The sequence below is a fragment of the Haliotis cracherodii genome, unplaced genomic scaffold (assembly GCF_022045235.1).
Source record: "Haliotis cracherodii isolate W230 unplaced genomic scaffold, xgHalCrac1.p SCAF_19, whole genome shotgun sequence".
Taxonomy (NCBI): domain Eukaryota; kingdom Metazoa; phylum Mollusca; class Gastropoda; order Lepetellida; family Haliotidae; genus Haliotis; species Haliotis cracherodii.
In genome coordinates, this window is record NW_027266274.1 from 2,753,951 (window position 1) to 2,780,925 (window position 26,975).

General features: G+C 43.5%; 1 protein-coding gene across 1 annotated transcript; it reads left to right on the forward strand.

The window, feature by feature from the left end:
* Window positions 1-26,763, forward strand: LOC139467002 (uncharacterized). The gene is made up of 16 exons (XM_071248709.1): window positions 1-132; window positions 356-570; window positions 1,158-1,241; window positions 5,573-5,723; window positions 5,969-6,089; window positions 7,998-8,091; window positions 8,193-8,258; window positions 8,873-9,036; window positions 11,655-11,701; window positions 11,935-12,049; window positions 14,253-14,426; window positions 18,907-19,045; window positions 20,454-20,567; window positions 23,372-23,408; window positions 24,838-25,387; window positions 26,327-26,763. The coding sequence occupies exons 1-16, from the start codon at window positions 63-65 to the stop codon at window positions 26,469-26,471; spliced, it is 2,286 nt and encodes a 761-aa protein (XP_071104810.1). The 5' UTR covers window positions 1-62; the 3' UTR covers window positions 26,472-26,763.
* The last annotated feature ends 212 nt before the right edge of the window (window positions 26,764-26,975 follow it).

Consider the following 26,975-nt stretch of genomic DNA (forward strand, 5'->3'; position numbering starts at 1 on the left):
CCCAGTCAAGTCAACAGTCCTTTGAATCGGCTGAATGACCGCGGCGCACAGTTGGTTCCAAGATGTCGACCTACTTACACAGGGTCTTGTTCCTCGTGCTGGGTCTGTCGTCAACTGTACAGGGTACTGATGGTGAGTATTTAGGCTTTCAGACGAGAATGACTGTAGCCAGTATTTCAGGTAGCCAGTAGCAGCTCATCAGCTATAAATAACACAGCGAGGTGTGGCTATGATGTACTAGACGTAAAGAAGAAGCCCATCTATAGGGCTTTGTGGTGTTGTCAATTGTACAGCAACGAATGTGAATAGGTAACATATATTTCTTATTCACATACACGTGTCTTTTTTATGACAGGCATCAAAGCATTCTTAAGGTTTTCTCCACAAAGCCTCAAGGACAGCCGCGGCTGTCACCTCCCCGTGACCCTCTCCTTCAGTATCAGAGCGGGACCCTACAACTGCAGTATCAACGTGGCCACCAACACTCATGTGGACGTCAACGTCCCGGTGTATACTCCGAGAGGGGGCGAGGAGGAGGGGTACATCTCACAGAGCACTCTGCAGATTCAGGTGCATCAACATGTTTCTCAATGTATTCAGTTGATATGATCTGTCTATTACTGCACACTATGAAAAGAGGACCGCGCATCGTGTGTCGGCCTGAAAAGACACCCTTAAAGATGAAAGAAAGCATTTGCTATATGTATAGGATGCATTCTGGAGGGGAAGTATTCACCATGAGTGACTTAGGTTAACGCCGCTTTTAACAGTATGGCAGGCGTGTCAGCTTAATGTAGAAGGAAAGCCCGAATTGATGCAGGTCTCAGACGTTTACCACTTTAAGTATAACCCATGAGCATGGGTATGGTGCTGACAAACCTAGAAACATTATCGGGGCAAACCGGGATTCGAACCCACAATAATAGGTTTCTGGTGTGCCCAAGGGACGCAACTCTGCACAGCGAGTCCCGGCTCCCTAGACGACTGGCCTACCCGTGCCCCTGTATTCTCCATGAACCAAGTTCCTGAACACAATAGTCATGTCGTCCCTGATGTTCAACTTCGTGTGTTCTTCAGGAGCAAATGAAATATATATAAAACATATTCGTGTTTACATAATGGACGCGGTGACATACGATATTGATATATGATTTCAGACCAAGTTCTATCACAACTATACTTCAATGACAACCATGAAAGTTACCTGTCATCGTGTTAAGAATGGAGTGCAGCTGGTGGTGGTAGGACATCCTCATCTTCTTATTTGTGTTCCGGGTACCATGGTGATGTCTTACAACAGGCATCCATACCCATGATGTTAGTGGATGTAGTAGAAACACACGTTGCGTGGATGTAGTAGAAGCCCACGTTAATGGATGTAGAAGAAGCACACGTTAATGGATGAAGTAGAAGCACACGTTGCGTGGATGTAGTAGAAGAACACGTTGCGTGGATGTAGTAGAAGCACACGTTAATGGATGAAGTAGAAGCACACCTTAATGGATGTAGTAGAAGCACCCGTTAATGGATGTAGTAGAAGCACGCGTTAATGGATGTAGTAAAAGCACGCGTTAATGGATATACGAGAAGCACACGTTAATAGATGTAGTAGAAGCACACGTTAATGGATGTAGTAGAAGCACACGTTAATGGATGTAGTAGAAGCACACGTTGAGTGGATGTAGTAGAAGCTCACGTTAATGGATGTAGTAGAAGCACACGTTGCGTGGATGTAGTAGAAGCACACGTTAATGGATGTAGTAGAAGCACACGTTAATGGATGTAGTAGAAGCACACGTTAATGGATGTAGTAGAAGCACACGTTAATGGATGTAGTAGAAGCACACGTTGAGTGGATGTAGTAGAAGCACACATTAATGGATGTAGTAGAAGCACACGTTGCGTGGATGTAGTAGAAGCACACGTTGCGCGGATGTAGTAGAAGCACGCGTTAATGGATGTAGTAAAAGCACACGTCAATGGATGTAGTAGAAGCACACGTTAATGGATGTAGTAGAAACACACGTTTTTGGATGTAGTAGAAGCACACGTTAATGGAGATATGAGACGCACACGTTAATGGTTGTAGTAGAAGCACACGTTAATGAATGTAGTAGAAGCACGCGTTAATGGATATAGGAGAAGCACACGTTAATGGATGTAGTAGAAGCACACGTTAATGGAGATATGAGACGCACACGTTAATGGATGTAGTAGAAGCACACGTTAATGAATGTAGTAGAAGCACACGTTATTGGATATATGAGACGCACACGTTAATGGATATAGTAGAAGCACACGTTAATGGATATAGTAGAAGCACACGTTAATGGATGTAGTAGAAGCATGCGTTGCGTGGATGTAGTAGAAGCACACGTTAATGGATGTAGTAGAAGCACTCGTTAATGGATATAGGAGAAGCACGCGTTTCTTTAGTGGATGTAGTAGAAGTACGCGTTGCTTTAGGGGATGTAGTAGAAGTACACGTTGCTTTAGTGGATGTTGTAGAGAAGTACACGTTGCTTTAGTGGATGTAGAAGAAATACACGTTGCTTTAGTGGATGTAGTAGAAGTACACGTTGCTTTGGTGGATGTAGTAGAGAAGTACACGTTGCTTTAGTGGATGTAGTAGAAGTACGCGTTGCTTTAGTGGATGTAGTAGAAGCACATGTAGTGTTAGAGGTTGTGGTATGCTGTGTGTTAAGCTATGTGGTTGTTATAGAGGAGAAGAGCTAAACAGGGACTTGAAGTGTGTATATTTGGCTATACAATCACAGGAGGAAAATAACTTTCCATGTATGCACACACCATAAAGGAAAACAGGGTGACATACGTGGATAATTTCAGACATCAGTTAAAGCCGCCAACATGTCAAGTGTCAGGTGAAACGCACACAATGTCTGTGTGGATAATATCTAGTTTCACACATTGCCTCCGCGATGTTTGTTGTCGTGACTGGCTAAGTAAACGTTGTCTCCATATCATATTCGTACCGAGGTATTGTTTCTAAATGTTATTGCCTCTTGAAACAAAAGGCGGTTTGACAATTAGGACACTGTAGAAATTATAACAAGGGGCGGACGATATTTCGGGGGGGGGGGGGGGGGGGGGGGGCGCAGGTCATTTTGGGTAAATAAAAAACTCAGCCTACATCTGCTTGAATAATAATAACTCAGCCTCAATACAAATTCACGGCCAAAATATGGCCAGCCTCCTCGATGCAGAATATTTTGTAAGCAAATCCATGATCTTTGACAGAGAGACAGTATGCCTGTAACCCTCATTTATTAATAATCATTTCAAATCATGTTGACTGTGATGATAAATAATCATTAAGCATCATATAGCCTTATTGACGAGCAAAAGAAACGTTTTACACGTGCCTTGAAGTGACTCAAATGTTCCCAAAACGTTTTAGAAAATATCATCTCATCTACATATATCAGTATGTAACGCCAATACGTTTCTTTTATTGGTTTGCAGAAATGCCACAGGAGCATTTTTAAACCAAAATGGAGGCAACTTCATCCAAAACACCATGGGGTGTAATTTAGGCCGACTTGTGTTTTGCATCTGGATGGAGTGGTATATTTGCCAAAAGCCACTAGCACAATCAAACACCCTAAAAATATTTGCAGAGGTGGTACAGGGAAAAATATAGGTTTGGTTACTGCATTGAGGAGTCTTAAATCTCACACAGCGGTAAGAGCTATCACGTTTTCTAACCATGACAATGGGAGTGTGCCATTCAGAAGAACTGGACTGAATGATATTGGCTTCAAACATTTCTTGCACCTGTCTGGAAAATTCATTCCTAATGGGTGCGCTGTGCCTATAAAAAGGGAGTCTAATGGGTATGGTGTCACCGGTTTCTATTTTGTGATGATGTAAATGACTGTGTTCTAATTCTGACCAATATGAGGCAAAAAATTATCTTTGTGATTGCAGAAATGCATTTTACTGTGTACTTGGACTTTCAATATTTAAAAAATGCTTTGGGGAACAAAAGCTCAGCGTTCAGGGGTATTGTTATGGTGAATGGCTAACCAACGACGTCTGCGATGAAGTACCGCCTGTCTTCCGTCCATATAACGAACCATCAGCCTGGTGACTGTCATTCGGCTACAGCCAAAAGTCATTGCAACCTGATCATGCGTTGCTTCTTAATGTCTCATACCAATGGCTGGTTCTTTCAGAACCATTAATCTCAGCATGTTATTTGTCACTATCCAGGGGTTTGGGTGTGGATGAACAGTACATCGTTCCTTTTATATTACTATCTTTGAAGGCTGGAATGCTGCACGTGCAGCAAACGTTTCACTTGATACTCAAGTTCCACTGATCTGGGTAATGCAGCACGTGCATTGCTCAGCAAACTGTTGTGGTTGTGTTTTGACGATTGGTTCTCAACCATTTTGTAACACTAATCGGGGTTTAGACCCACTTGTCCAACTTGCAGTTTGGTAACGTTTCTTTTTTCGTCAGTTAACTTTAAACGTTATGCTGTTTATGTCCACCATCCACATCATCTTAGTAATTAAAAAGTACATTCCTCCAGTAGATGTGAGCACAAACATGTCAAGTTGACTGTGTGTTGTAAAAAATGGTCTTTTACTTATTATTTTAATATTCTGCTATTTTCATCGTTCTGTTTCAAAATCACCTACATCTGTACCTTTATTATGTTTGGTGAACACTGAGAAAAATTTAAGACTCCTTCTATAGATTGAATTTGAAAAGTTCTGTAAAAAATCTCAGCTCTTTTTTCTGAAGAAGAAAAATCTCAGCCCCTAAAGATGAAATCTCATTAAAATCAGATCTTAGTTTTCTTTATCGCTAAACAAATATCTGAGGACATCCCCCGTCATCACGTCAGAACGACCGTTCATCCAACCAATCAGAGCGTCGCTTACCAGATCACGAAAGTAACAGACGGAATGCGTTTTCTGATCTTGCAACCTAGAAATGTTTAACAGAGGGTATTCCGAACGACAGTAACGGGTTTTATTATTATATGTTTCGAAGCGTAGTCGACAGTTTGAAACTAATGTCGTAAAGCTCGAGAAAGCTGCCTTCTGATTGGCTAATGTCGATTTCTTGTCAGTCATTTTGCGAGAGGTCGCTCTGACGTGACCCGTAATGGGATGTCTTCAGATCTTTGTTAAGCGGTAGCGAAAACTAAGATCTGATTTTAATGAGTTTGCTCATGGGGATTGCTCCCCCACCATGCCAACCCCAGCCCCTCCAGCCCCCAGCCCCCAGCCCCCAGTCCCCAGTCCCCAGCCCCCCGCGACGTGGAAAGGAACACAATACACCAGAAAGGTATACGTAATTTCTCTACTATTTACAACATTATGCGAATTAATTTGATTATTTTTGTATGAAACACTTTATAACTACGAACCTCACACATTAAACAATTAAAAACATACTGGATAGCCGACTGAGGAACATCGGCCACCCATCGTCTATCTCCTGCTTACCGTCATTGTGATTGTCGTATGGTATTACTGGTTGGTTATCTGGCTATATACTGACAAGGTCCGATATAATGCAGTTTCTATGTTATCAGTCAGGCTCCTTCATGACCAAGGATGGGGATGTATACAGCCTGGAGCGTGAAAGTCGAAGTCTGTCAGAAACAGTTCAATATAATGACGTGTACAGACTTGCTCAAGATGATGTATCGTACCTCAACCAACACCACGACTACAACATTCCACGTGAGTTATGGGTGTACACGTCGTCAAAAACATTGCAGATACACCGACAACATTAGCAGAATACCACTGATGTTTGGCAGGTGTTGGGGTTTGACACGTGTTGGGGTCTTTTGTTAGTGACACGAGGTGCCATTAGTGATGAATGACTTCTGTTTGACTTGCGTCACGTCTTGGTATGTTTGTTGGTTACACAAGGTCCCGCCAGTGCTGGGTGACACTTATGTTTGACGGATGTTTACTTCTAGCGTCACGTTCTGATGAGGAGGTCGATGTCAGTGGTAATCACAATAGCTACAGACAACGTCGCCAGGCTGACGACATCTTTATCGATGTACTCGTCTTCATAGAACACTACCTCTACAGCAGGTCAGATTTTCAAACAACACGTGTTACGGATTAATTTTGTTGAACATTTATTCTTACAATACGACAGTTTATAAATTTCAATTCTACCGTATTATCGTAAATTTTCTCCTGTTTTTAAGCATGAAATATATTTTTCTATGGGAACAGCATAACGAACCCTCTGCTGATCCCCACCTAGTTATTGATGTTGTTTATTCCGTCATGAGGCCCCCGGCCAATTATACAAGTATATACTTTCACTCATATATATTTGACAGAGTGCGCCAAAATGTTTGCCTTATGATGTACAGTAGTGGACAGTAATACTACTAAGGATAATTAATGACATCTTTAAAATATGTATTACATTTCTTAAGTGCAAAGAAAATATATTTCCCTAGACTGTTAAGTGAAGGCTGTTTTTTTGCTGGTTTGGATGGACACAGTAATACTTTGGTAAAATGCTGTCTCTTATATCTGCATAGACTGGAAATTGGAGGCAGAAATGGTATTCTGATTCTGCTATGAAGACTATGAAAAATGGACAAAATCTTAAATTTCTGCAAATATTGTACTGTCGACCCATTTCTATCATTAAAGTATGACTAGAGCATCTAAATTTAGCTTAAGCTTTAAGATAGATCATATTGTGAAGACAAAAATATAATCTTTGAAACCAAATTCTATTTTAATATGTCTGCAAAAGTCTAACTTTGGAAAAGCTGTGATATTATCGTTCCCTATCTGAACATCAATATTTTTACAGCGTTTCACAAATTGGTCAATAAAAAAATCAACGTAGCCAACTCCTTGATGGAACCGAACGTCTCCAAAGCCATACTTATATAACAAGATTTGAACACCATAAGCCCAGCATTGTCCCCCATTGCGGCCTTACTGAATCCCATGTGGTACGCAGGCTTAAGAATAATACTTGATGTTTAGCTGAGCAAGTGATGGGAATATTCTCTTATATTGAAAAACCTTCACAGAAAAACTCCCAACCTCCCCTCTCGCAGCTTTATTCGGGGTTTGACGATTTTGTAGGCCAACTGGTGTGAAATCAAACATGACAATGTCGTCAGCAAACATCAATGTAAACAACTCCAATTGGTCCATCGCTATTCCTTTTTGTCCATCAGATCTTATAAGTCTTCAATATCATTGATATATTTATTTTTTTAAAATAGGTGACATTTGGCATCCATGCCTCAATCCGTATTTACATATGAAAAAGTGTGTATAGCCAGCATCCCTTTACATACAAGCTATAAGTGTTCAGTCTGCCTTTAACCCCATCATGCCAAAGTTTATACAATAAACCATTTCTGTAAACAGTGTCAAATGCAGCCTTCAAATCTATAAATGCACAATAGAAACGACCACGTTTCTAAATATATTATCTTATGTCTGAAATCCTTTCCGAAAACCCGCCTGTTCCTTTATCATTTTACCCTCAATATCAGCCCATATTGTTAAGATAGAGCAGATAAGTCGATGATGAAGTTATTACTGAAGCATATTACTGGCACAGATAACCTCACCGGAGTGTCTTTTTAAATATCTGATAGCAAGATTCCATGTCAAAAGACACGAGGGAAATATTATTTTTCTTAAATCAGTATGAAATTACTACCTTTGTGATGTATTTCTGTGTTATCATAAATATAAAACACCTAACGAATGTGTTTGTCGTTTTAAACATTGATTTCCAATAGGCACATCGTTCAACGGTTATTCGTACACGTAAAACTCTGTTTGAAAGTGAAATATTTTCTGAAGTACTATTGCTAGGATTAGAACACAAACGTCATGCTTCGTCACCAATCGATGATGAGAACTCCCGGTAAGAGCCAGTGTTGGAAATAAATTGTGCCAACCGAGTATGGGATTGTGAGGTTTATGGGTCAACAATTTCAATGTTAACAGGTGGTACAACAGAAGTACGCAGTCTAGCGAAACACTACGTCGAGAAGAGACGCTACAACAAATACGTCAATACTACGGATATATTGTGAATGGGGTAAGATGGTAGACGCTGTAGTCATAGTCGTTTTTAAAGATTGCGCGACCTTAGTTGAATTATTTACTGAACTCTGATTTATTTCGTTTCCTTCTTTCTAGATTGACGTGCGATATAAAAGTTATTCCCCGCGAATGAATATTCGCTTGGTTGGTTATATGATAGAGGTGAGAAAATCTTGTCATTATTTGATTATTTGCCCGAGTTGAGTGTATAGTTGCACAATATAGTCCGTTACATCAACATAATACCCCGGACATCGATGGGAAAGTGCAATTGCACTAACACCGCACACCGACCAATCCCTCCGCATAAAGTTCATACTACATAAGAGTCGAGTTGGAGAATGTTTCTGGTTATTTGCATGCAATGTGATACAGAACTGCCGCATGATTGTGTTGTGTTATATTCATGTGAAGTATTTACTGAAGTAGTGGCTTCCTTCCACTGCTGGTCGAGATGCATGCCGAGTTGACACAGTGTACCTTGAATTTGTATGAGGTCTATTCAGTTCAGTAATGCTTGGCGAAATTATAACAAAACAATTAGCAACGCATGTGCATCGCCACTGAGTTATCAGGAAATGTATTTAATGCGGTCACAACAAGCTTTGCCTCTCTTTTCAGGTAGAAAGTTAGCGCGATGGGTACGTTTTCGATAATGGTGAACATATTTGTGATGCACGTTGTGACGTACCTAAATGGGAGGGGGGTGTCTATGCTACAACGATTATACAACTGTTAGTATTATCGCCAGTTAGAAACACATGTCCTGTCTCCAGATGTCCGGCGAGGGGGAGTGGATACGCCGTGTCCGCCTAAACGAGACCCAGGAATACCAGGACCTCTACCGCGTGAATGGCGACAGGCTACAGGACGGAGCTCTCCAGTTGAAGCAGAACATCACACACCTCCCAGCCCACGACCATCTCATGATCTTTACAGCGTGAGTTTCCCAAAGTAATGACGCCCACCTTGTACCAGGGTGTGCATCTTTACAGCGTTAGTTTCCCCCGCAGTGCAGCTCACCTTGTACCAGGGTGTGCATCTTTACAGCGTTAGTTTCCCCCCGTAGTGTAGCTCACCTTGTACCAAGGTGTGCATCTTTACACCGTTAGTTTCCCCACGTAATGTAGCTCACCTTGTTCCAAGGTGTGCATCTTTACAGCGTTAGTTTCCCCACGTAGTTTTGCTCACCTTGTTCCAAGGTGTGCATCTTTACACCGTTAGATTCCCCACGTAGTGTAGCTCACCTTGTACCAGGGTGTGCATCTTTACAGCGTTTGCTTCCCCCGTAGTGTAGCTCACCTTGTACCAGGGTGTGCATCTTTACAGCGTTAGTTTCCCCACGTAATGTAGCCCACCTTGTACCAGGGTGTGGATCTTTACAGCGTGAGTTTCCTAACGTAATGTAGCTCACCTTGTACCAGGGTGTGCATCTTTACAGCGTTAGTTTCCCCACGTAATGTAGCTAACCTTGTACCAAGGTGTGCAACTTTACAGCGTTAGTTTCCCCACGTAATGTAGCTCACCTTGTACCAAGGTGTGCATCTTTACACCGTTAGTTTCCCCACGTAATGTAGTCCACCTTGTACCAGGTTGTGCATCTTTACAGCGTTTGCTTCCCCCGTAGTGTAGCTCACCTTGTACCAGGGTGTGCATCTTTACAGCGTTAGTTTCCCCACGTAATGTAGCTCACCTTGTACGAAGGTGTGCATCTTTACAGCGTTAGTTTACCTCGTAGTGTAGCTCACCTTGTACCAGGGTGTGCATCTTTACAGCATAAGTTTCCCCACGTAATGTAGCTCACCTTGTACCAGGGTGTGCATCTTTACACCGTTAGTTTCCCCATGTAACGTAGCCCAACTTGTAGCAGGGTGTGCATCTTTACAGCGTTAGTTTCCTACGTAATGTAGCTCACCTTGTACCAAGGTGTGCATCTTTACAGCGTTAGTTTCCCCACGTAATGTAGCCCACCTTGTACCAGGGTGTGCATCTTTACACCGTTAGTTTCCCCACGTAGTTTTGCTCACCTTGTTCCAAGGTGTGCATCTTTACAGCGTTAGTTTCCCCACGTAATGTAGCCCACCTTGTACCAAGGTGTGCATCTTTACAGCGTTAGTTTCCCCACGTAGTTTTGCTCACCTTGTTCCAAGGTGTGCATCTTTACAGCGTTAGTTTCCCCACGTAATGTAGCTCACCATGTACCAAGGTGTGCATCTTTACAGCGTTAGTTTCCCCACGTAATGTAGTCCACCTTGTACCAGGTTGTGCATCTTTACAGCGTTAGTTTCCCCCGTAGCGTAGTTCACCTTGTACCAGCGTGTGCATATGTACACCGCCACGTGTTCATATAAAGATTTTTAGTTCTCCATATAGTGTAGATCACCTTGTACAAGCGTTTGCATTTTTAGGGCTTCAGGTGCCCCAATTGTGTGCAGGACAGGTTTCTAAGTACGAAAATATATAATGTAATCGGGTCGACTTTTGCACTTCTTGTGGCCTTCTTCCTAATCATGTTATTGAATGTTTACAGTGGTTTACAACTAGAGCGGTCTGGGCAGATACTCTGCCATTGTGTGCTACTGGATGGTCTGTGGCAGCTAGCCGCAGTCATCAAGTAGAACTCGTGTGGATGACATCATGACTTTGTGCCACATAATTCTGAATGATATGTTTTCTTCTTAATTGCCATTAGGGCGGTGTGGTAGCTTAGTGGCAAAAGCGTTCGCTCGTCACGCCGAAGACCCGGGTGACTCCGAAGACATGGGTACAATGTGTGGAGACCATTGCTGGTGTCTCCCGCCGTGATACTGGTTGAATAGTGCTAAAAGCGGTGTAAAACCATACTCACTCACTAATTAATATTATGATTCACGAATATTTTGGATGTTTCGGGAACAATCAGAGCTATTGAGTTTTGTGGTGTATGCCATTTTGCTTGCTATTTGGAGTTGGTGTTTAAACATAAACTCCATTGGATTTATACCGGCTCTAATACGGTATGCTGGTGTGACCTGTATCACGGCTCTGATACGGTATGCTGGTGTGACCTGTATCACGGCTCTGATACGGTATGCTGGTGTGACCTGTATCACGACTTTAATACGGTATGCTGGTGTGACCTGTATCACGGCTCTAATACGGTATGCTGGTGTGACCTGTATCACGACTTTAATACGGTATGCTGGTGTGACCTGTATCACGGCTCTGATACGCTATGCTGGTGTGACCTGTATCACGGCTCTGATACGCTATGCTGGTGTGACCCTGTATCACGGCCCCTTATACGGTATGCTGGTGTGACCTGTATCACGGCTCTAATACGCTATGCTGGTGTGACCTGTATCACGGCTCTAATACGGTCGGCTGATGTGACCTGTACAAGTATTTTAACAGGGCAATGTTTGGTCAGACTACACTTGTTATATTGATATACCATACACAATAAAAAAGTTTGTAGGACATTCATGCTGTAGGTAAGAACGGTATGAAGTCTCAATCTCCCTCTAATTTAAATCTGATTTTAATGAGATGGTATGATACTGTATGGTGATATTTCAGGTATGATCTCTACTTCCAAATTGACGATACAAGAGGGGACCTGTTAGGTAAGACTAAGAATTGGACCACCCACATTTCCTACCCCGTAGGAGAGAAACGAGAACAAGTTTATGGAACGAATCAATATAAAACGACCATCTACCTATATTATATGTTAAGATTTTTTAGATATTGAATAAGGCAGCCAACTGAAACTGCCACTTATGTCAACATATGCGTCTTTACCAAAAAAAATCCTCTTCTGAAGGGTATCATTGGTAACATAGTGTTGATGGATTAGGTATTGCCTTCTACGCCACCGTGTGTAAGCTGCCACCCTTCAGTATCTCCGTGATAGAAGACAAGGAGGTCCTGATGTCAGTCATCTTCACAGCAACACATGAGCTGGCACACGGGTAAGCCACTTCTCCATACATCATAAATCATCATCGCGAGCAGTTTAACATACGGGCATATCGCTGGTCCATACATCACTGCTCAACCTCACTGCAACACAGGGGCATCACTGATCCATATATCACCGCTTATCTTCATTGCAACACAGGGACCACACTGGTCCATACATCACCGCTCAACGTCATTGCAACACAGGGACAACACTGGTCCATATATCACCGCTCATCTTCATTGCAACACAGGGACTACACTGGTCCATACATCACCGCTCATCTTCATTGCAACAGAGGGACATCACTGTTCCATACATCACCGCTCATCTTCATTGCAACACAGGGACAACACTGGTCCATATATCACCGCTCATCTTCATTGCAACACAGGGACTACACTGGTCCATACATCACCGCTCATCTTCATTGCAACACAGGGACAACACTGGTCCATACATCACCGCTCATCTTCATTGCAACAGAGGGACATCACTGTTCCATACATCACCGCTCATCTTCATTGCAACAGAGGGACATCACTGTTCCATACATCACCGCTCATCTTCATTGCAACACAGGGACATCACTGGTCCATACATCACCGCTCATCTTCATTGCAACACAGGGACAACACTGGTCCATACATCACCGCTCATCTTCATTGCAACAGAGGGACATCACTGTTCCATACATCACCGCTCATCTTCATTGCAACACAGGGACAATACTGGTCCATACATCACCGCTCATCTTCATTGCAACAGAGGGACATCACTGTTCCATACATCACCGCTCATCTTCATTGCAACACAGGGACATCACTGGTCCATACATCACCGCTCATCTTCACTGCCACACAGGGATAACACTGGTCCATACATCACCGCTCATCTTCATTGCAACAGAGGGACATCACTGTTCCATACATCACCGCTCATCTTCATTGCAACACAGGGACAACACTGGTCCATACATCACCGCTCATCTTCATTGCAACACAGGGACTACACTGGTCCATACATCACCGCTCATCTTCATTGCAACACAGGGACAACACTGGTCCATATATCACCGCTCATCTTCATTGCAACACAGGGACTACACTGGTCCATATATCACCGCTCATCTTCATTGCAACACAGGGACTACACTGGTCCATATATCACCGCTGATCTTCATTGCAACACAGGGACATCACTGGTCCATACATCCCCGTTCATCTTCATTGCAACACAGGGACATCACTGGTCCATATATCACCGCTCAACATCACTGCAACACAGGGACATCACTGGTCCATACATCACCGCTCATCTTCATTGCAACACAGGGACATCACTGGTCCATACATCCCCGTTCATCTTCATTGCAACACAGGGACAACACTGGTCCATATATCACCGCTCAACCTCACTGCAACACAGGGACATCACTGGTCCATACATCCCCGTTCATCTTCATTGCAACACAGGGACAACACTGGTCCATATATCACCGCTCAACCTCACTGCAACACAGGGACATCACTGGTCCATACATCCCCGTTCATCTTCATTGCAACACAGGGACAACACTGGTCCATATATCACCGCTCAACCTCACTGCAACACAGGGACATCACTGGTCCATATATCACCGCTCAACATCACTGCAACACAGGGACAACACTGGTCCATACATCACCGCTCATCTTCATTGCAACACAGGGACATCACTGGTCCATACATCACCGCCCATCTTCACTGCAACACAGGGACATCACTGGTCCATACATCACCGCTCATCTTCATTGCAACAGAGGGACATCACTGGTCCATACATCACCGACCATCTTCACTGCAACACAGGGACATCACTGGTCCATACATCACCGCTCATCTTCATTGCAACACAGGGACATCACTGGTCCATACATCACCGCCCATCTTCACTGCAACACAGGGACATCACTGGTCCATACATCACCGCCCATCTTCACTGCAACACATGAACAGCTGACACACTGGCAGGTCATTTATAACTGCGAGAAATGTTATAAATAATTTTCTGCTCGACAGCCCAGTTGAGTGACTAAAATATTCACAAAGAGCCGTTCTTTAAAATATTAATAAATTGTCTGCAGTAGCATTTCCTCGGACAAGCATAAGGATGTGTACGATGGTATTCTTGTCACGACCGGTGCATCACACTGAACGTTGTGTTGTTTCAGATTAGGAGTAGACCACGATGGTGACAGCAACAACTGCTCTTCTGCCGATAGATACATTATGTCTGATGGGGTCGGCTACCAACGCACAGGAAACAACACGTACAATCCCTACAACTTCTCCCCATGCTCAACCCTGAAGTTAACACAATACATCAGCACCCAGCTGGACATGGGGTGAGACACGCTGTCAACATTCTATACAAATATAACTAACTCATGTTACCCTACATCATCATACTACAGTATAAATACATATCAAGTGATTCCGTGGCATTTCCTTGACAAACCGAGCAACGCTTTTAAACCCAAACCAGGCCCACTAACGGACTACTGTTTACTGCCTGGCTCATGCTAAACACGGCTGAACACGGATGCGATGAACAATGTCATTGATTGGTATCGCTGTCTTCAGTTTGTGTTGTGTTAATGAGTAAATGAGCTGTCTGTGACGTTATTATTGTTAGCACATTCACGCACAAGGAAATGGCTTCAATTTCATATGTTTTTGCGTTTGTGGAGCTCTGCGGATTTTCACAGAATACCCACCGGTTTTTATATACACATGCACAAAAGTTAAGCGCCAGCCACCATATTTGTAATCTGTTACTTTTGGCACTTAATGATGACTATTTTAACGAGATATACGATTGTTATAAGCTGTATGTGTAAATCTCATGTGATGCAAAAGTTGGCCCGAAGCAGGTTTATCTTTTGTTCCAAAAGAATATGAGCAGAATTGAATTTTACCGAAGACCAGAAATTGAGGGATTAGAAAACATTGAAAAACTTTATTTGTCATGTAACTGTCATGATATCAGCAGACCATATCAGGTGTCACATAGACACCCTAGGGAGTGCAGAGTCTATTGCAAGACAGAAACGTCAGTTACGTGTGTATGATCCACGGACATTGACCACAGCTTCAACCCTACGCCTCATACTCATTACAAGTCGTTGAATGCTTCTGTCAACGCGCATGTGTTGACGGGGAAATTAGCTCAGATTGAAGACGAAGAATACGTTGAGTCCAAACTTTTTTTAGTCGGCAATAAAACAAAATACAATTAGAAATATGTCGAGCGGAAATTCCAACTCAACAAGTACAAGTGAAGTCCAGCAAGCAGGCGTATCCTACTCGCGGCTGTACATACAGGTGCTGTCGGAATACCAGACTGACTAACAGTAAAGATGAAAACATATATATACACTATAGGACAACAATTGACAGACAATGAAACAATGGCGTTGCCCTTGATATGGGGCTTATGGATGTGGTTACAGACACGGCCCGGGGAAAATGGATTAAGGCTATAAATGTCATAATGTGAAATGCTGTGTTAGACAATGGTTCAACTGACCGCCGTTACGCATGGATTACATCATGTTAAAATAGTTCAGATTTCCTAAACGATACTGCACAAAAAGGGATGTTTTTCAGAAGCTACAATTCTTTAACATTGCGTTCTCCAGAGTGCAGTTAAGTCACTCTGTGACAATTGCCGCCCTCTCGAGAAAGACATGTCCTCATGTCGAGATAAGTCGCTATTCAAATGTTCAAATATAAACGTGAAATTGTCAGTTATAATAATATTAAAAATAATTATCCCGAATGCGAACGATCTGTTGCACTCTGGCCCGATGTTCCTGCATGTAGGCCACGTGGGCATCATATGGGGATTCTTCATATGGTTTAGGCCCAGGTACACATTTTTCATTAGTGTCCAGGTATGCTACGGCGACACTGTCAAGCTTAGCCTCGGGGATCCAGGTGTTTTTGTTGTTGGGTAGATTCTGCCATTTGATGAGAAATTCGGGTTTGTTGTTCTTGACTCGCCGCTTAAGAACTCTTTCTGTAATTCGGATAGAGCTGGGTTGGTTAGGTGGCGACTGTGTAGTTGTTTTAGTTTTCAGCACTGACGTTGCAGTTTCCATTTTAGTTGAGGTCTGAGAACAAACACTGGCAAACGAGACCGGGTTCGTCATGGTCCCAATGTTGACTGATGTGGACTTCTCAGATTGACATGACGCATCACTGTACGTAGGTGTTGCCTTCTTGTTGATATACTTGGCAACTGTACTGACACTATTTACGTTTGGGGTGCTCAGCGAGGGACATTCATCAGCATGGAGTTGGGCACACTTTCTCTTCATATAACTGTTATGGCGTTTCCTATCTCGCTCCATTTTGGCCCGCGACTTCATGGTTGACGACTTTATTATGACATTACTCACTGTGGCTGCTGGCTGTTTCCTCCATTTTAGGTTCACTTGAAGGTTGTCCATACTTTCTTGGATGGTCCATTCAAGATGAAGGTGCTGGAGATCCATGTTGATCAGGACGCTAGCGATTTCATGGGGTAGACACAGGACTTGGGGATTCATCCTCGATATATACACGTATGTAGATGGTAGGCAAGTGGAGAGGTTAGGGGATCGGGAGTAAGCTCAAAAGCTACTCCAGCCGGATTCTAACACCAGTTGTCAACGCGCATGTGTTGACGGGGAAATTAGCTCAGATTGAAGACGAAGAATACGTTGAGTCCAAACTTTTTTTAGTCGGCAATAAAACAAAATACAATTAGAAATATGTCGAGCGGAAATTCCAACTCAACAAGTACAAGTGAAGTCCAGCAAGCAGGCGTATCCTACTCGCGGCTGTACATACAGGTGCTGTCGGAATACCAGACTGACTAACAGTAAAGATGAAAACATATATATACACTACAGGACAACAATAGACAGACAATGAAACAATGGCGTTGCCCTTGATATGGGGCTTATGGATGTGGTTACAGACACGGCCCGGGGAAAATGGATTAAGGCTATAAATGTCATAATGTTAGACAATGGTTCAACTGACCGCCGTTACGCATGGATTACATCATGTTAAAATAGTTCAGATTTCCTAAACGATACTGCACAAAAAAGGATGTTTTTCAGAGGCTACAATTCTTTAACATTGCGTTCTCCAGAGTGCAGTTAAGTCACTCTGTGACACTTCTCTGAGGCAAACGGATCCATTCTTCATGAAGTGCGGCTTCAAGTCCAGCGAGATTTTGAACTGGGGGATCACGATGTCTGATTTTCCGGCCAAGATCGTCCCAGAGATGCTCAATCGGGTTAAGATCCGGATTACAGGCCGGCCAAGGAAGAGTGGCAATAGCTTCTTGACGAAAATAAGCCAAAACTGCCCGAGATATGTGTGGTCTAGCATTGTCGTCCATGTATACACGTCTTGTCTGAAGAGGATGGTTGTCAAAATGAGGGACTACCACTGGACGAAGAACGGCATCTTGGTATTGTTGGTCATTCAGGTTTCCACGAATTGTCACCAGCGGAAGTTTGCAGTCGAAGGAAACACAACCCCATATCATGACAGACCCCCCGCCACATGCTAAGGTCTTCTGGATGTTCCTTGGTGCAAAACGAGTGTTACGTTGCCTCCAAACACGTATTCGACCATCAACAGTTCGTAGCAGCATTCGACACTCGTCAGACCAATGGATCCTTCTCCAGTTGGCCAAGTTCCATCGACTACGGGCACAACACCATATCAGACGATTCAGCATGTGCCTCTCAGTGAGTTGAGGACGTTGAGGGCGTTATAACCAGCCGCTCCGAGGCGACGCCTTACAGTCATCGCCGAGAGTCTCTGATGGGTAATCCACTGCAGTCTTAAATCTGTTGAAGTTGCAAATGGATTTCGTCTTACTATCCTGAAAAGATGTCTATCCTCTCTGTTAGATGTGTTTCGTGGCCTACCGAACCTATGCCTGTCATTGACATCATTGGTTTGACCATGTTTGACAATCAAACGAGTGATAACACTGTGATGATGTCTTGCAATGGTCCTGCATAACATGCCAGCATTTTTCATGCCTATCACTTGCCATCTTTCATCGTTCGTTAACTTTCTCCTCACCATGGCTGATTTTCAACGTCTATTGGAAGGGGAATCTCACACAGGAGCAAAATGCAACCACGTGTCTGAAACTTGAATTTCACTATCTATAGGGTAGGGGAACTGCAGCAACACGTAAAGCACACTTTCCTCGTGGTATCTGGACATATTTGGGTTCATGAAACTATGGAAGCCTAATTCAGTCATACATCATTATATTTCGTGTTTCTGATTCCCACACGTGAAATCAAGAGACTATGAATATGGTGGCGCTTAACTTTTGTGCATGTGTATATTTAAACCTCCACAAACACATAAAAATATTGAAGTCAATTCTGAAGTAACTTAGTTAGTACGGACCCCGTTAATCCGAAATCCAGTCTGCGGATTTGTTTTGTTTGTTGTTTAACGCCGCACTCAGCAATATTCCAGCTATATGACGGCGGTCTTTAAAACATCTGGATCAGACAATCCATTGATTGACATCATAGTCATTGATCCATACATTTAGGAAACGATGACATGCATCAACCAAGTCAGCTAGCCTGACCACCCGATCCCGTTAGTCGCCTCTTACGACAAGCATCGTCGTTTATTGCGGCAAGCATGGGCTGTTAACCCGGATCTTCACAAGTAACTGAGTTTCACAGACTAAATGAACATTGTCGTACTATACTCTGGCTGAAATTCCACGTGGCTATATTTGTGACAAATATAAGTAAATTGAGACCAGATTTCTTTCCTTGGTTTCAGCGAAGAGTCAAGGCGTTGTCTGATCCAGTGGATCCCGGCAAGTGACGTGCCTGATGTCACCAGGTCTCTCCCAGGACAGGTGTACAGCGCCGCCCAGCAGTGCCAGATAGCACACGGGGATCAGTCGGCCCTCTGTGTGGTAGGCGGCCTTGTCCACAACAACATACATGTGTTTCAACAGAGAATGGTGCAGGCCTGAGGTTAAACCTAAACAATGTGGGTATGGTGCTTGGCAAACCACGGGTAACACTCAAGATGAATCTTGGAAAGTTCTGAGAAGTCTGTCTAAAACATATCAAGGTGCAACGACTGTCACGTCTCGTTAGAGGAGACACTCTTGTTCCAATGAATGTCACATCGCGGAAGGCTATCGTAGCACCTTGACTATCACATCATGGAAGGCTATCGTAGCACCTTGGCTATCACATCACGGAAGGCTATCGTAGCACCTTGACTATCGCATCACGGAAGGCTATCGTAGCACCTTGACTATCACATCACGGAAGGATATAGTAGAACCTTGACTATCACATCATGGAAGGCTATCGTAGTACCTTGACTATCACATCACGGGAGGCTATCATAGCTCCTTGACTATCAGGCTATGGAAGGCTATCGTAGCACCTTGACTATCACATCACGGGAGGCTATCGTAGCACCATGACTGTTGCGTTATTGAAGACTATCGTAGTACCTTGACTATCGCATCACGGAAGGCTATCGTAGCACCTTGGCTATCACATCATGGAAGGCTATCGTAGCACCTTGACTATCGCATCACGGAAGGCTATCGTAGCACCTTGGCTATCACATCATGGAAGGCTATCGTAGCACCTTGGCTATCACATCACGGAAGGCTATCGTAGCACCTTGACTATCGCATCACGGAAGGCTATCGTAGCACCTTGGCTATCACATCATGGAAGGCTATCGTAGCACCTTGGCTATCACATCACGGAAGGCTATCGTAGCACCTTGGCTATCACATCATGGAAGGCTATCGTAGCACCTTGACTATCGCATCACGGAAGGCTATCGTAGCACCTTGACTATCACATCACGGAAGGCTATCGTAGCACCTTGACTGTTGCGTTATTGAAGACTATCGTGGCACCTTGACTATCACATCACGGAAGGCTATCGTAGCACCTCGACTATCACATCACGGAAGGCAACAGTAGCACCTCGACTATCAGATCGCGGAATGCTATCGTAGCACCTCGGCTATCACATCACGGAAGGCTATCGTGGCACCTTTACTATCACATCACGGAAGGCTATCGTAGCACCATGACTATCGCGTTATGGAAGGCTATCCAGTGCCTTGATAATTTCTGTCACGTGACGTGGAGCCTCGTCTGTCACGTCACACAAAACAAAACACTTGTGACACAATAAATGGTGAAGATCCGACATCTGAGAATACCATGCTAAACACTTTTCCAACACCTTGCAATGAGACCAGTGTTTCTTAATGTTTATACGCAACCTCGTGTCAAATCGTTAGCCGCATATGCATCAGTTACAGTGTTTGTTTATTTTTCCAGGGGGCGTATAACGGCGACTTGAGCGCAGTGTGTTCCATGATGCTGTGCCAGGACCGAGAAGATCGGTGTGTGGATACATTTGCTGCAGAGGGCACAGAGTGTGGCGCCAGCATGGTACTTCAGCAAACCACACTGTACACTCAACACAATACACACAAGCAACATGGTACTTGAAGACACCACACTGTACACTCAACACAATACACACAAGCAACATGGTACTTGAAGACACCACACTGTACACTCAACACAATACACACAAGCAACATGGTACTTGAAGACACCACACAGTACACTCAACACAATACACACAAGCAACATTGTACTTAAGTACACCACACTGAACACAATACACACCAGCAGACGAGACACAACACAATACACTGAACACAATACACACAAGCAGCATGGTATTTGAGTACACAAGACTCAACACAATGCACACCAGCATCATGGTACTTTAGTACACCATACTCAACACAATACTCACTGGCAACATGGTACGTTAGTACACAACACAGTACACTCAACACAGTACACACCAGCAACCTGGTACTTGTGTACACCACACTCAACATAGTGCACATCAGCAACCTGGAACTTGAGTACACCACACTCAACACAATACACACAAGCAACATGGTACTTGAGTACACCACACTGAACACAATACACACCAGCAGACGAGACACAACACAATACACTGAACACAATACACACAAGCAGCATGGTATTTGAGTACACAAGACTCAACACAATGCACACCAGCATCATGGTACTTTAGTACACCATACTCAACACAATACTCACTGGCAACATGGTACGTTAGTACACAACACAGTACACTCAACACAGTACACACCAGCAACATGGTACTTGTGTACACCACACTCAACATAGTGCACATCAGCAACCTGGAACTTGAGTACACCACACTCAACACAATACACACCAGCAACATGGTACTTGAGTACACCACACTCAACACAGTGCACACCAGCAACATGGTACTTGAGTACACCACACTCAACACAATACAAACCAGCAACCTGGTACTTGAGTACACCACACTCAACACATATAACGGCGACTTGAGCGCAGTGTGTTCCATGATGCTGTGCCAGGACCGAGAAGATCGGTGTGTGGATACATTTGCTGCAGAGGGCACAGAGTGTGGCGCCAGCATGGTACTTCAGCAAACCACACTGTACACTCAACACAATACACACAAGCAACATGGTACTTGAAGACACCACACTGTACACTCAACACAATACACACAAGCAACATGGTACTTGAAGACACCACACTGTACACTCAACACAATACACACAAGCAACATTGTACTTGAGTACACCACACTCAACACAATACAAACCAGCAACCTGGTACTTGAGTACACCACACTCAACACAATACAAACCAGCAACCTGGTACTTTAGTACACCACACTCAACACAATACAAACCAGCAACCTGGTACTTGATCATGAGTACACCACACTCAACACAATACAAACCAGCAACCTGGTACTTGAGTACACCACACTCAACACAATACAAACCAGCAACCTGGTACTTGAGTACACCACACTCAACACAATACCCACCAGCAACACGGAATCATCACTAACGTGGTACACAACAACAGGAACATGACACACAATGCCAGCAACGTGGTACACAACAACAGGAACATGACACACAATGCCAGCAACGTTGTACACAACAACAGGAACATGGCACACAATGCCAGCAACGTTGTACACAACAACAGGAACATGACACACAATGCCAGCAACGTTGTACACAACAACAGGAACATGACACACAATGCCAGCAACGTTGTACACAACAACAGGAACATGACACACAATGCCAGCAACGTTGTACACAACAACAGGAACATGACACACAATGCCAGCAACGTTGTACACAACAACAGGAACATGACACACAATGCCAGCAACGTTGTACACAACAACAGGAACATGACACACAATGCCAGCAACGTTGTACACAACAACAGGAACATGACACACAATGCCAGCAACGTTGTACACAACAACAGGAACATGACACACAATGCCAGCAACGTTGTACACAACAACAGGAACATGACACACAATGCCAGCAACGTTGTACACAACAACAGGAACATGGCACACAATGCCAGCAACGTTGTACACAACAACAGGAACATGACACACAATGCCAGCAACGTGGTACACAACAACAGGAACATGACACACAATGCCAGCAACGTTGTACACAACAACAGGAACATGACACACAATGCCAGCAACGTGGTACACAACAACAGGAACATGACACACAATGCCAGCAACGTGGTACACAACAACAGGAACATGACACACAATGCCAGCAACGTTGTACACAACAACAGGAACATGACACACAATGCCAGCAACGTTGTACACAACAACAGGAACATGGCACACAATGCCAGCAACGTTGTACACAACAACAGGAACATGACACACAATGCCAGCAACGTGGTACACAACAACAGGAACATGACACACAATGCCAGCAACGTTGTACACAACAACAGGAACATGACACACAATGCCAGCAACGTGGTACACAACAACAGGAACATGACACACAATGCCAGCAACGTTGTACACAACAACAGGAACATGACACACAATGCCAGCAACGTGGTACACAACAACAGGAACATGACACACAATGCCAGCAACGTGGTAATTAACATCAGCAGCATAATACACACTGACACCAACATGTTACACAACATCTGCAACATTCTACACATCATCAGGAATCGGGAACGCCTCCCTATACATGCTTAATGGCAAATAATGTCATCTATTTACATTTAATCAGTTTATTACGTTTATTACGCCGAAAACATTAAATCATATATATTTTCAGTGGTGCTTGAGTGGCCGCTGCGTGAATGCAACAATGGGTATGTTTACTTTCCTTTGTTTGTAGGCTGGTTTGGGGTGGGGTATGGTGGGGTAGGGTGGTCCGGGGGATAATTAACAAAAATCATTCAAATGCTCATCGAAGATATGGAAATATGTATACCGTATTGTGATAGTTGTTTATATTGTGGCATGCAGATATTTCATATATAACTGTAATCGTATGTCTTATTGTAGTTTTTTGCCTCACGTAATATGACTTGGCCTATTGACGTTCAAATGACTTTTCAACATACTCCCCTCCCACATTGATACACTTTTGCCAAAGATGTTGGAGAGATTAAATCCCCTTTTCGTAGACTTCCTTCTCTTGGTTGTCCAAACTTGCTCCACAGTTGACATAACGTCATCGTCTGAGTCGAAAAGGGTGCCGGCGAGAGCTGTCTTCATGTTTGGGAACAGATGGAAGACTGACGGAGCCGGTGTAGTAGGCTCAAACAACTCCCCCTAAATTTGACTCTAGAGTCATGTGGGCCTATGATTAAGCCTGAGCGTGGGGAGTCATTTGAGCCTCCTACACCGGATGAGGATAATATGTCGGGTGCTAAAGCTGTTCGAAGCCACACTCGTGGATTGTAGCCATGTCATTGATTGATTTGTGTATTGGCGCATTGTCCTGACCGATGAACACAACTTTTCTCAGCTTCGCACGTCTCTCACTCATAATTTCATCCAATAATTGCCTCAAAAGTGCAGCATAACATTCTTTGTTTATTGTCTAGTCTTTCGGAAGATGGTCCACCATGATGACACCCTAGGCATCGCACGCGGAAGCCATAATCTTTCCAGCTGATTGGCCTTTGCCATCTTTGGTGGCGATAATGTGATATGCTTTCCCTGTACATGTGTTGATTGTTGTCTGGACAGTGACTGGAAGTGGTGAACCCATGTTTCATTCATAGAGATTTTTTGAGATATCAGGAGCTTAGCACCCAAACGAGATGATACTTTCTCCAATGCCAAAGTGTCTGTTATAATAGATTATACTCTCTCCTGTGAAATGCCTACTGAACAATATGCCATTCTCCGGTCGGTCATCACGAGATCGTGGAATCATCGGTTCATTTCTTGTGTTACTGACGAGACAGGCCTTCCAGGAATCGGGTCGTCTTTAAGGCTCTCTCTGCCACGCTTAAACTCGGTTGTCCTTTACGGTGGCCTCGGAATGATCATCCTTCTCTCGTGTTGTTCTCATATCTTTATGAATGGCCTTGGGTGTTAATCCTTTTTTTCTGCAAATTCCTGATCACTCCACGTTCCCAATGGTCACAGACCCCTGCTTATTTCACTGACATTTCACAGCAAAATAATTTGTTCAATTTACTCAGGTATTTGCGGATATTCTTCTGTGACCGCACACTATCAAATCAACCCGTGTAGAATAAACACGTAGTTCTTGTGACACTGCAGACTGTGGTACATGTCTGTCGATCTCTTCCACAGTGCCTCCTGCCACAAGTTCGTCATCATCTGTAGGCACTCCAACTTCCATGCCACCCATAACACCCATATCCACGTCCCCATCTCTGTCCCAACCCACGCCTACGCCTACGTCCATGTCCATGTCAAAGTCCACGTCCCCGCCCACGCCCATGCCTACACCAACACCAACGTCCACACCTACACCCACGCCAACGTCCACACCCACGTCCACATCTACATCAAAGTCCACGTCCACGTCCACGTCCACGTCCACGTCCATGTCCACGTCCACACACCTACATCTACCCACGTCATCATCGTTATCACCAGTTTCGTCATCATCAACATCCCCTTCAGCCTCATCAACGTTAGACGTGTCAAGCTGGCTCAGTTCACCTGGAGGTGCGACAACGTCCACATCTTCGCCCGCATATACTTCCGTTATAACCAGAAAGACATCCACGACAATAGTGACTGGCAAAATAACAACAGATGTCAAGATTTTCCCCGACACCACTGTGGCCAAGGAACAAGGCAAGTCCAACACTTACTCCGTAACTTCCTTTGTAATGTTCTCATTGTCTAGAAGTCATCATTAGATACTCCTCAAAGCACCTAGGTAATTAAAGGCGCACTGCATGTGTGACCTTAGGTCACAGTTGTCCAATTTTAAAATGAATAAAACGAGGTCAATTTTGTACTACACACGTATCTTATTTGTATCTTACTGCATCTTCACCCAGTGGGTAAATTTCCAATGCATGCTTTATATCTATAAATCTATGTATGTACATGTACATGGATATTGTGTATGTACATAGCCTCGTGCAACCAGTGACAAATTCCTGTATTTGGCTTTTTATGTTTGAAATAAATGACGTGTGGGAGCTGTTTGTCGTACAATGCCGAGTTTCACATCTCGCCCACCTTTAGATGTGATCGTTCGGCCATTGCGTTTATCTGCGTTGCCAAGCCACATCTATTTGGAACAACTCACCAGAAGCTTCTCTGTAAACAACGACGTCGTCCAATTTACGACGTCTTCTTGTTGCGAGCGTATGTTCGAATCTCCAGAAAAGACGTCATGATAGAACCATGTTTTGTCGGAAAATAAACCACGCTTCGTTCTTCATTGTACTTTGAGATTTATCTCGTAGCTATCTTATATACTTCAAATAATACGTGTGGAGATCGGTTATACAATGTGATTTCTTCATATTTCATAATTGTCATTTTCTGATGCAAGTTACTATTATTATTCCCAATATAATATGTCACTTGGGGACACATATTTTGGTTCTTTGATCCTTTATGAAGTTTAAATTATTGAAGTCAATCGCCATGGCCAAGTATCGCGTCTTTGTGCACATACACCCAGACATTAGAGACACTGGACAAGTATACAGGTTATTGCCAAATAGATGCCCACCAAATGTTTAGCCAGCTGACTGTGTATCCTGTGCTTATCTCCAGGCAGTGTATCTCCAGTCGTTCTAGGTGCTTCAATTGGAGGCGTGGGTGTGGCAGTTACGATCACCGCCATCGTCGTTGTCATCATCTGTAGACGCATTCGGCTTAGTGAAGGCAAAGACAATGCACGCCATGACGTCGAGATGACTTGATGACGTGCGTCCGAGAATGTCGTGCCTCGAGGAGTGGTCCACTATAGACGTGTGATCAGCGGGCACAGTGTTCCTCATTTGACAATGAACACTTGATGAATGATGATGGTACTCTATATTAATTGCATCATGGAAAATGAACATGATAATATATTGTGTTCATGATTTGATTAAGAAACAATGATTTGTAATAATGCTATTTGATAATAATTGATGATGAACTTTGGAATGTTGAACATGGTTCTGTTGTTTTACACTCTCATGAACTTGAGAGGAATTACTCCGTTATTTGTTGCCGGATTCTATGGTTTAATAAGCATTAAATCATAAACTTGAATTCTTTCGTCGTTTGTGTGTTACTTTTCAATATATTTTAACCGACAGAAAACGGATTTCTTACATGATAGAAGATTGCAAAGTAAACAATTATAGGACATTACAGAAAATGTGTGATACAGGAAAGAGCAGAGGAGTAATGTGTTCATCTGCCACCTTAGTAGAATC